Source organism: Bison bison, unplaced genomic scaffold (assembly GCF_000754665.1).
Source record: "Bison bison bison isolate TAMUID 2011002044 unplaced genomic scaffold, Bison_UMD1.0 scf7180017864203, whole genome shotgun sequence".
Taxonomy (NCBI): domain Eukaryota; kingdom Metazoa; phylum Chordata; class Mammalia; order Artiodactyla; family Bovidae; genus Bison; species Bison bison.
The window spans coordinates 1881012-1892585 of record NW_011494775.1 but is presented as its reverse complement, the minus strand read 5'-3'; the positions used below and the strand labels follow the sequence as shown (position 1 = coordinate 1892585).

Genomic DNA, 11574 nt, shown 5'->3' with positions numbered 1-11574 from the left:
AAACAGTGGAAATATTTTTGGGGTCTCCAAAATCACTGCAGATGGTGATTGCAGCCATGAAATTAAAAGACGCTTACTCCTCGGAAGGAAAGTTATGACCAACCTAGATAGCATATTCAAAAGCAGAGACATTACTTTGCCAACAAAGGTCCGTCTAGTCAAGGCTATGATTTTTCCTGTGGTCATGTATGGATGTCAGAGTTGGACTATGAAGAAGGCTGAGCGCCGAAGAATTGATGCTTTTGAACTGTGGTGTTGGAGAAGACTCTTGAGAGTCCCTTGGACTGCAAGGAGATCCAACCAGTCCTCCTGAAGGAGATCAGCCTTGGGATTTCTTTGGAGGGAATGATGCTGAGGCTGAAACTCCAGTGCTTTGGCCACCTCATGCGAAGAGTTGACTCATTGGAAAAGACTCCGATGCTGGGAGGGATTGGGGGCAGGAGGAGAAGGGGACGACAGAGGATGAGATGGCTGGATGGCATCACTGACTCGATGGACGTGAGTGAACTCCGGGAGCTGGTGATGGACAGGGAGGCCTGGCGTGCTGTGATTCATGGGGTCATGAAGAGTCAGACATGACTGAGCTACTGAACTGAACTGAACTGAACTGATGCCTGAATACCAGTGAGGTTTCTGCCTGTGTCTCAAACAGATTTGAGCTTACAACTAAAACTCTCTTGTCTGGGACTTACAGACAGGGCTATATTCCAGGAGGAAACAGGCAATGGACTGTTCATGTTACACACACACACACACACACACACACACACATAAAACCAGATGGTCGATCAACACAACACTATTCCAAGGAGTATTTGGTATTTGCAGCAAAAGAGACCACACTGTTTGTCCTTCAGAGAATGAAGAAGTCTTGTGTGGCAGGAGAATCTAGGAGAGCTTTCTCACGGTATATATGCCTTAGAAGGACTTTTGAAGAACAACAAAAAATGATTGTTTTTCACATCCCACCCTGCATGTAGTGATCTAGATTTTCCTTGAGAGGAGAAATAGGGTCTCTTGTTTACCTCTGCAGCCTCAAAGCCAAATAAAGGCCTGGCATATAGTAGGTACCTAATACCTTTTTGTTAAATGACAAGGAATGAGTGGATAGACAAAACAGATCAAATGATGTGGCCTATGCATGGTACTCGGAGAAAGCAATGGCACCCCACTCCAGTACTCTTGCCTGGAAAATACCATGGATGGAGGGGCCTGGTGGGCTGCAGTCCATGGGGTCGCTAGAAGTCGGACACGACTGAGCGACTTCACTTTCACTTTTCACTTTCATTCATTGGAGAAGGAAATGGCAACCCACTCCAATGTTCTTGCCTGGAGAATCCCAGGGATGGGGGAGCCTTGGGGGCTGCCGTCTATGGGGTCACACAGAGTCGGACACGACTGAAGCGACTTAGCAGCAGCAGCAGCAGCAGCATGCATGGTACTGACGAAAAACATAAGCTTTGGAGCTCGACAGTCCTTGACACAGCTGCCACTTACAACTATACAAGCAAATGACCAACTCCTTTCTCTGCCTCAGTTTTCTCATTTTTAGAATGAAGACAAAAATAAGCACCAACTTGAAAAAAATCACTGGAGGAATTCAAGGCTACAGGTCCTGAGCATAATGCCTGGCATGTGCTAGATAGGGTTCAGGGGTGAGATCTGGCTTTAATTCCAGCGAGAACACTGGGGAAGAGCAAAGCACATTATAACACCTTGAATCCCAGTCTTATGGAGACAAAACTTGACTGTTGTTAGGTGATCACAGAGGCCAGGTCCGCGGCTGCAGGTGCTGGGTTTGCAGGGCCCTGTGCTATCAGGCCACTCCCAAGCACCGCTTCACTGCTGGACTGCCTGCCAGAGCATGGGAGCTCCCCACACATGTTCTTAGGAACTGAGGGAACTGAAAGCATGTCCCCAAAAGAGCGGCCACAGGGGCAAGCATTGCTCAGACTTCAAGAACTAAGAGATGGGATAGGACTCATTCTGCACGGTCCCAGGGTCAAATTGGAACTAACCAAAGGGCATATGTTATAACAAGTCAGATTTATCAGAAAGGCTACTCTTCTTTGCCTGAGTTTATGGTGCAGTGTAGGTAAATGGCTGAGAAAGTCGCCAAATTCAAGCGTGTGTAACTCCACTGCCTCTTGCTGCACCTCTCCACTTTAGAGTCAGTACAGGCACAAGGGTGGGAATGGCACTGAAATCACCTTTCTCCCACCTGCATCCCATCCAACCCCATTCTTGAAGAAAGTTTGTTGGGTGCATGTGTGCATGCGTGTGTGCGTGTGTGCGTGTGTGTGTGCGTGTGTGTGTGTGTGTGTGTGTGTTCTTACTTCAAGTATTTCTGCAGGACTGAAGGCAGAAGTAGCCTGAATTCAAAGGCTCATTTGTAAAAATCTAAGCTCCAGTGTTTTGGTCATCTGATGCAAACAGACAATTCATTGGAAAAGTCCTTGATGCTGGGAAAGACTGAGTTCAGAAGGAGAAGAGGGCATCAGAGGATGAGATGGCTGGATGGCATCACCAATGCAATGAATATGAACTCGGGTAAACTCCAGGAGATGGTGAGGGAGAGGGAGGCCTGGTGTGCTGCAATCCAAGGTGTCGCAAAGAGTCAGACACGACTGTGTGACTAAATACCAACAAAGCCCAGCAGATGCTCAGAATGGGTGGAGGGTACAGGACAAAGGCTTTAATAACCCTGAAGATGAAGGGAGAGACTTCCCCCTGTGCTGAGGAAGCGGGTATCAAGTGCTTTGCCCTGAGGAAACAGGAAGACACGTTCTCGGAGGGAATTCTGGTGTGGCTGTCTTGAGGAGCAGGACCCCAAACCAGGACTCTCAGCCTGGCAAAGATTCCCACATCCCATGGAGTGCTGAAGCAGATAAACTCCCAACTCTGACTTCAAGGGACCTTCAAGGATTATCATGGGGAGGATGTCTGTGGCAACCAGAAGACTAAAGAGAAACTTCCTGGATCCTGAAGTCATCCAAGGAGGAGGAACGGCCCCACAATGACCAGAAAGGGGTTTTCTGTTCATCTGCTTGGATGAGGGCTCAGAGTCAGATAAAGTTGATTCAAAGGAAATTAAAAGGTTAACTTTCTTTGCATATGTGTTTGAGAACTGAGATGCATACCATAGCAAGACAGCATGTACCATGCACCACATAAGACACAGATCAAACACCTGTCTCCTCCTCCCCCCTATCCCCCAGCCAGAGGTCAGGTACCCCAGATCTGGTGGCTGGAGAATACCTTGGGGCCCTTGGTTACCTGGGGAGCAGGTGCTTGCGGCTGACACACAGGGCGGTCTGGTAGTCCTGGGTCACACACACCTTGTGAGGACTGCATTTCACCTTCAGGCAGGGATCTTTGGCTGGGTCCAGGGCTGAGGCAAGAAAAGCAAGAGGAGAAGAGTTAGGACCTCCAGGTAAATTTAATTTATACTTATACTCAAATAAACAAGTGGGAAACAAACAGACCACGTGTTTGCACTCTGCACTGTTTACTTAGGCTGGAGGGAATTAGACTAAAAACCCAAACCAGGGGGAATTCTGTGTCTATGCCATGTGTTTTTCTTCAGCATCAGGACAGTGATTCTTTTGTGCTTTGGGAGTTTCAGTATCTTCATCTTGGCCAGGAATTTATTTAGAAGCCTGTGTGTTCCAAGGACCAAAAGCTACACGGCACTCTTTGGTTCTTTGTCTGTCACTCCTTTATATGACTTTGCGCCCAATTTCACTTATTTCCTATAATATGCCATGTCCCAGAGGAGGAGAGTTTTGCCTTCAGTTCCATCAACACGCACTGTGAGCATCCATCAGCCTATTTTAAGTTTTGTGAAGAACTTCAGGATGTACAAGATAGTTATGAGCCATACAAACTCGTGAGATAATTGGGTGGGGGAAAAAAAGCTGACACATAAATATTTATTGTGCAGGGGAGAATTAAACAAGGGCCATGACAGGCATATAAAATGATAACAGAGCTTGAAAGAATAAGAGAGATCAATTTCTGGGGCAAGGATTAATGAAGCATTAACATGTGAGTTGGATCTTGAGGGATGGGCGGGATGGTAAAAAGCAAAATGAGAAAAGGCAAGCTAGGCAGAGCAGTCAGGCCTACTCCAGGGTGGGGAGGCATGTCTGGGGAGCCCTCAGATATTCCATCTGACTAGAAAGTGTGGGCTTTGGGGGTGGGAATAACACAGGTGGTGTGGATTCATGAGTCACTGGAGAAGGGTGGTCAGAGTCAGCACATCTTAACGGCAGCACTTTCTAGAACAGGCAGAGTAGCCGGCCCCTGGCTAGGCAGCACCCCACAGGTTGAGGTGCACATGCTCCTCAGAGCAGAGAGGCCACAGGGAACTCTCTGCAAAACAAAAGCAACAGCTCCATCTCCCAGCTCCCGGGCCAGAAAGCCCATCAGGTGGTCAGTCTGTCACGGCTGCCCTCCACAGCCAGGCGAGCTCACGCTCCCACATCCTCCCCCAACACATGCTCCGTTAAAAAAATCTGCATCCTGAGCAGGGAAAGAAAAACGACTCTAAGAAATATTAATACCATGCCCCCTCAACCCTGGGGCCCCTCAGCAATCATGAACGCTCTGCTCTTACAGGAAGTAAGGATTCCTGTCAGGCTACCCAGGCCTAGAATCTCAATCGTTTTCTTCCAATGGCCCCAGGGAACTCCACAAGGGACCTGAACACACGACTTCTGAAGGTATTTCTTCCTGGGGCTTGAACTGCTCAGGGAGGCTCCCTCCACTGCAACAGCTTCAGCTTCTGCAAACAGAAACCAGGTGCATTTGTAGGCCAGTCAGCTGAGCAACGAGACCCAGGCCTTGGTCCCAGGGGAGTCACCTGGTGGAGCCTACTCCCCAGTGGGTGTGCCCAGCTGCCTGGCGTTTAGCAGCAGGAAATGGACTGCAAGAGAGAGAGATGCTACAGGGACAGGGAGCTCACTCTGAGCTCTTAAACTAAGGGCGTCCCCTCTGGGAAGTGAGTGGCAGGGGCCTGTGTCTGGCCTCAGAGCCTTCCCAGGCTGGCTTCCCAGAAACTTGCAGCAGGAACTTCCTGGCTCCAGGTGGAATTCTCTGGCTTCCTGGGATGTCCTCATGAGGAGCCAGGAGGCCAGTGCATTTCAGGACAGCGGCCGTCACCAGCGCACTGCCCTCCAACCCCCACCTAGGGCTCCAGTCCAGCCAGCTGTGACTTGTTCTCCAAGACACACACAGCACAGAGCTAACAGTGCATGACAACTGGGTGACCGCTGAGAATGACCATGGCAGTCCTTTACTGCCCTTCTCACACTCCCAGTCACCACAGGTGAAGACAGACACTTAGGGACCTGAAGAAATATGGGGATCAGACCCCTGAAGAAATGTGGGGACCAGGCCCCTGGCAGCCCTGGCCACAGGAACCAAGTGAAGTATTTCCCTGACAGGTGCCAAGCATCGTAGACCCTTTGGGATTGCCACTGGAGTGGATATCATAGATGGAGAACACCAGGCTGGCCAAGGCAATGGATGTCAGAATATGCAGGACTATATGACAAGCCTTATCGCCCAACTTAAGCTTCTTTTAGCTTTTGCAGCCAGTTTCACAGACACGCACCATCCACAGTGGGGTCCAGAGGACCCCAGTGAATAGTGAGATCTCAAGGAAAGTGAGTCCGCTGAGCGGAGCAGGAAGGAGCACAGCCTCTAGACACAGTGATCCAAGTGAATGCTGCCTCCACTGCTTCCTAACCTCCTACACCTCAGGTTCCTCTTCTGTGAAATGGGATAACAGCAGTCCCTCCTATTGCTTTAGGTTGTCATCAAGATGAAATAAGTCCATCTTTATAAGTGCTGCCAACAAACCTGGGAACATGTTAAGTGCCTCATAGGTGTCTGTTATTTTGTGTGTCTGGATTTCATTCCCAGAGTGAATAATAAGCCTTCATAATAACCAGAACGATAGCTCACACGTATCCAGTGCTTTTGACATGCAGGCAGTGAACTAAGCCCTCTAATTGGATTACTGTACTTAATTCTCACACAAACACCCACGGCGGTGTCTGCTATTCCCGTGCCCATTGTACAAAGCAGACGAGAGGAACGTTCAGTAAATGACACCTAGTCGGCTGACTCCAGAACCCAAACTCAACACGATACGCCAGTGGCATGAAAAGCACCCAGAGTCTCCTAAAAAAGGTTGATGTGGGGCTTCCCTGGTGGCTCAGTGGTAAAGAATCTGCTTGCCAATGCAGGAGACACAGGTTCGATCCCTGATCCAGGAAGATTCCATATCCCAGGGAGCAACTAAGCCCGTGCACCACAACTACTGAGCCTGCACGCCTACAGCCCCTGCTCTGCAACAAGAGAAGCCACCGCAATGAGAACCCCACACAACAACGGAAGAGGAGCCCCTGCTCTCTCCAACTAGAGAAAAGCCTTCACAGCAACGAAGACCCAGCATATAAAGTAATAAATATAAAAATTATATTATAAAAAAAGGCTGATGTGGGGCCCTATCTCACACCAAGTATTGAGCCCAGATGCACCTGCTCTTGAGAGGCCTCCAGGGCAGACTGAGCCTTCAGGAATAAAAGCAAGGGGTATCCAGGGGGGCTGGTGCTGTCAAGGCTGGGTCACATGGCCTCAATATCCCCCCAAGAATAGGAGGCTGCCCACCATAGGCAATTGTGCCCTCTGCCTACCCTCTCTGAAGGCAGCAACCCCTCAAAGGAGTTACATGGTCAGTGGCCGTCAATTTTCTTTCTGCAACCTTGCCATCTGTTGCTGCTGCTGCTGCTGCTAAGTCGCTTCAGTCGTGTCTGACTCTGTGCGACCCCATAGACGGCAGCCCATCAGGCTCCACCATCCCTGGGATTCTCCAGGCAAGAACACTGGAGTGGGTTGCCATTTCCTTCTCCAATGCATGAAAGTGAAAAGTGAAAGTGAAGTCACTCAGTCGTGTCCGACTCTTAGCGACCCCATGGACTGCAGCCTACCAGGCTCCTCTGTCCATGGGATTTTCCAGGCAAGAGTACTGGAGTGGGGTGCCATTGCCTTCTCCGTGCCATCTGTTACTCTGCCTAAATTAAGCTAATACTAAGATCGAGGGCAGGAGGAGAGGGGGACGACAGAGGATGAGATGGTTGGATGGCATTACCAACTCAACGGACATGGGTTTGGGTGGACTCTGGGAGTTGGTGATGGACAGGCAGGCCTGGTGTGCTGCGGTTCATGGGGTCACAAAGAGTTGGACATGACTGAGCGACTGAACTGAACTGACAGATCACCCTACTCCACTTATTTTGTTTTCTTTTTTGTAATTTTTTTACGATAGCTCTTTATTTCTTTTGGCCACGTAGTGCAGCATAGTGCACACAGTCCCTAGTTCCCAGACCAGGGACTGAAACTGCACCCCGCTTCTTTGGAAGCATGGAGTCTTAACCTGTGGACTATCAGGGAAATCCCCGCTCCTCCAATTCTTGAAGCTAACATTTCTTAAAAAAAAAAAAGAAAATTAAAAAAACTCCAACCAGAAATACTACTAAATAAAAATCATCAGCTATTTAACTCTATATGCACACTTACTTAACAATTTGCATATAGAAATCAAGACTGCTAAAAATTAATTACCAGGTTCTGAATACTTCAAACATGTATGGGAATTATTTAGAGTAAATGAACTTCACAGAACAACAAAACAGTAACAAATCAAGCTGTCGGTGTTTATTTAATCACCAGGACGCATCTTGTTTTTGAAAAACAGCAGACTCAGGATTGAATGGGGATAAAGATGGTGATGGAGCGTGCCACTTCCATGTAAATGCTGCCTCTCCAATATGCTCTTTCCAGCACCCCTGAGGCTGTGGAGACTGACAGGCACCCACACCTGTACTGGGCAGGGTGGTGCGGCTCCACTTTCTAGAGGAGATAATCAGAGACCAGAATAATAAGTAGTATTCGAGAGGCCCTTTAATAAGGTGCAGGGAAGCCACACAGGGGAGGGGGTAGTGGCAGAGGGCTGAGAGGGAGCGACAACCCTGACCAGGGGCAGAAGCCTCCTTGTCAAGGTGCTAATGGTTTCTACAGACTGTGCTCCAAGTTTCTCTCTCCCCAGCGCATGCCTGGTGATAAGACTCTGCAATCCCCACAAGATGCCAAAGCCCTGCCACCTCCGTTTCTATCAAATACCTGCAGGACTCATGTGGATTCAAGCAAGACAGTATGCCCAACAAGTACCCATGGAAGGTTAATTGCATCTTTCCTGCCCATTCATGAAAACCAATCAAGTGTCAACTGGCATAGGATACGTGTCCAGTTAATTTTCTCAGTAATTTTTACAAAACATTTTTCAAAGGAAAAAAAGAATGAATTAATTGAAACAAATTTGTCAAGCTGGAAAACATCAAATTCAAAAGTCAGTTAATTACAGGCTTCATGTAAGGTTTTTTTTTTTTAATTAATTTTATTTTTTAACCTCATTGCTTGGTATCAATTAAGGTAGTGATATTTTAATTATTGTAATTGTTTCAGAACTTATTTTTCAGTATGAGTTAATTTTTAATTAGCTATGTTGATTTTAAAACTCTAAATCAAGTCTTTTTGCTGTTCTTGGGCACATCCTATAAGCTCACTGGCAAATGGTTATAACACCTGGAAAAGCAGAGCAGGGTACCACCTCAAAGATGCTGGGATGAGAGGATGTTCCATTCTGTGGGCTTAACAATGGGTCCTGAGAGTTACCTGGAGATGTGACATATACTAGGATTTATTTACTCTGTTAACATTTGCAGAGCAAATTTTAGGCTGGCAATTCTAGAGTGAACAGGATGTCATTCCTGCCCTCCGGAAGCTCACAGCTCAACAGAGGAGACAGGTAAAACAAGACTTAAGTTTTGTACACTATGGGAGATAAGGAAGGTACTGCATCCAGCCTTTCAGTGGGTTAGGTGAGACTTCCCGGACAGACTGTTATCTATGGAAAAGTGGGTTTAACCCAGGTAGTAGCATGAGGAAGAACACTCCAGGGAAAAAGAAACTCCCTTTTCAGATGTAAGAGAAATGGTGGCAAGTCTGGGGAATGGCAACATTTCATCAGGCTGGAAGCAGGCTAGAGCAGGCATGGGATGAGATGGCAGTGTCATCATGGGGGGCCTTGAAACCACAATGAGGACTCTGGGGGGCCATGGCTACCAAGTTGCATAGTGATGACAAGCATGCACGCCCTCCTGTGCTGAAGCTGGTGGAGAGGGGGTAGGAAGAGAAAACCTTTTATATACATTTTACATGGAGAGTGGACATTGATAAGAACAGACACACTGCACACTCTCACCCTGCAAATGAGAGGCAGTGTCAGAGTGGAGGGCCCAGTGGGCAACTCTTAGTGCCCCGTTTCCTCCTCTGAGGAACCTCCATGACCCCCTTCCCTGGGGCCATGAAGCTGCACAGGATTCTGGAAGGCAACCAGGCTACCTGGTGAAACCAAGAAGTCAAGATTTCATCTGAAACCACCACGTGAAATCATGGTCCTCTCCGGTGACTTGTGGAAACTTCCTCTGACAAAAGGCCACTCAATTCTCAACGAGTTGACAAATTAATGACTGTTTGCTGTCTCCCTGCTCCTTTTAAGCTTGCTCTCTGCCCAAACCATGCTCATGTGAGGTTCATTCTGAAGAACAAAGACACTCCCAGTGATTCATTAGGAGTGACTTAATGGATGATTGACAATGAAATTACTCCAAACTGCTAAAACCTTGTCAAGCTAAGGTCCCGAACATTTATTACGGCTTGTCTGTCCCCATGGTAACCCGTGCATGCATCTTGCTTCCCCTACCTCTCCAGAGGGGCTTGTTTACTAGCTGATGACATAGCCTCACTGAATACAAAACAGAAGATTCCACCCATAGGATTTTGCTGGAACCAGGGAAGAATGGCAGACTGGAAAGACTCTGTCTCTGTTCTCAGCTTTCATATCAAGGGTTTGCCATGCTCTTTGAGATGGAACAAAGGGGCTATTGGCCGTGTGTCTAAACAGGACAGGTGAGTAATACAAAAGGCGGGATGTGTGTGCCTAAAAACTGGAGGATGGAAGTGGGCAGGGCCATAGGACAGATAAGGACAAAGAGGAAGAGAATAAAAAGGTGCTTCCAACCAGAAATACTCTCCTGGGAAAAGATTTTTTCTTTCCCTTTCAATCCAAGGATTTGAAGACATTGTAACTAAAAGTATCCTCTCTCTTACAGTAGTCTGTGTGTGTGTGCAGGAGATGGTATAAACTATGAAAAGCCTTTTTAGAGGGCAATTTTTCAACCACGTATTTAATTGCTAACAACCATAAAACATAGGTAAGATAGGTGTTTATCATTCCCTCAACTTTTGATACATATGAAAATTTTAATAATAAATGGAAAGAAGGGCAAAAAGAAATATCCAATGACCTAGTAGATGAAAGTGTTAGGCAAAACATATCTTTATGGTCTACAATAAGGGGAAAATCTAAACAACTTGAATGTTCATCTATATCCATCCACTCAGGTTGCTACAAAATACCAGAGATTGGGTGGCCTTGAATACCAGAAGTTTATTTTCTCACAGTTCTGGAGGCTGACAGGCTGAGATAAGAGCCCCAGTCTGGTCAGTTTCTGGTGAGGGCCCTCTTCCTGGCTTGCAGACTTTTCACTGTGTCCTCACATGGGTTTCTCTAGGTGGACTCACAGAGCAACAAGCTCCCTGATGCCTCCTTTGATAATGACCCCTGTTCTATTGTATCAGGGTGCCACCCTTAGGACCTCATTTCACCTTAATTACTTCCTTAAAGACTCCCTCTCCTAATACAGCCACAACGAGGATTATGACATAAGTATTTAGTCCACAACACCATCTACAGGGAAATGGTTATCCTAATCACAAGACATCCATTTATGAAATATTGTCCAGCTACTATAAAGGAATAAGTAGGTTTATATGTATTAACCTAGGTAGATGTTTATGGTATATTAAGTGAAAGTGAAAGTGAAGTCGCTCAGTTGTGTCCAACTCTTTGTGACCCGTGGACTGTAGCTCACCAAGCTCCATCCACGGGATTCTCCAGGCAAGAATACTGGAGTGGGTTGCCATTTCCTTCTCCAGGGGATCTTCCCAACCCAGGGATTGAACCCAGGTCTCCCACATTGCAGGCAGACGCTTCAACCTCTGTGCCACCAGGGAAGTCATATTAAGTGAAAGAGGAAGGTAAAGATGAGAAAATGGATTTGAAATGGATAAGTAGCTTTCTGACAATACATGGCTAATAAATGGCAAAGCCAGGGCTCAAAATCAGGGCTGTCTACATCCAAAGGAGATGTGCTTTCCATTTCCTATCCTGCTTCCTTTGAAAAGAAGCACCAGCCCCAGCCTCTACCACTCACACGCCAGGGCCCTCAGCTTCTCCTGAACGTCATTTGTCTTCCGGGGCTGTCCCTGAGATAAGCTGTGAATCAATGCAGACTGCCTGTGCCTGCAGGCCACCACCACTGCAGCCTGTCATTCAGCAGTCTACAAAAGGCACAGTCTCCTGCTTCCTGGAGAATCTCTACA

The 11574-nt window shown here is 47.3% G+C and overlaps 1 protein-coding gene across 1 annotated transcript in view; it reads right to left on the bottom strand.

Moving 5' to 3' along the window:
• The window catches only part of SPOCK1 (sparc/osteonectin, cwcv and kazal-like domains proteoglycan (testican) 1), a 336259-nt gene that overhangs the window by 187572 nt on the left and 137113 nt on the right, over positions 1–11574 (bottom strand). The window contains exon 3 of the mRNA XM_010844619.1: positions 3277–3391. Within this exon, the coding sequence (XP_010842921.1) occupies positions 3277–3391 (115 nt within the window). The remainder of the gene's footprint in view (positions 1–3276; positions 3392–11574) is intronic.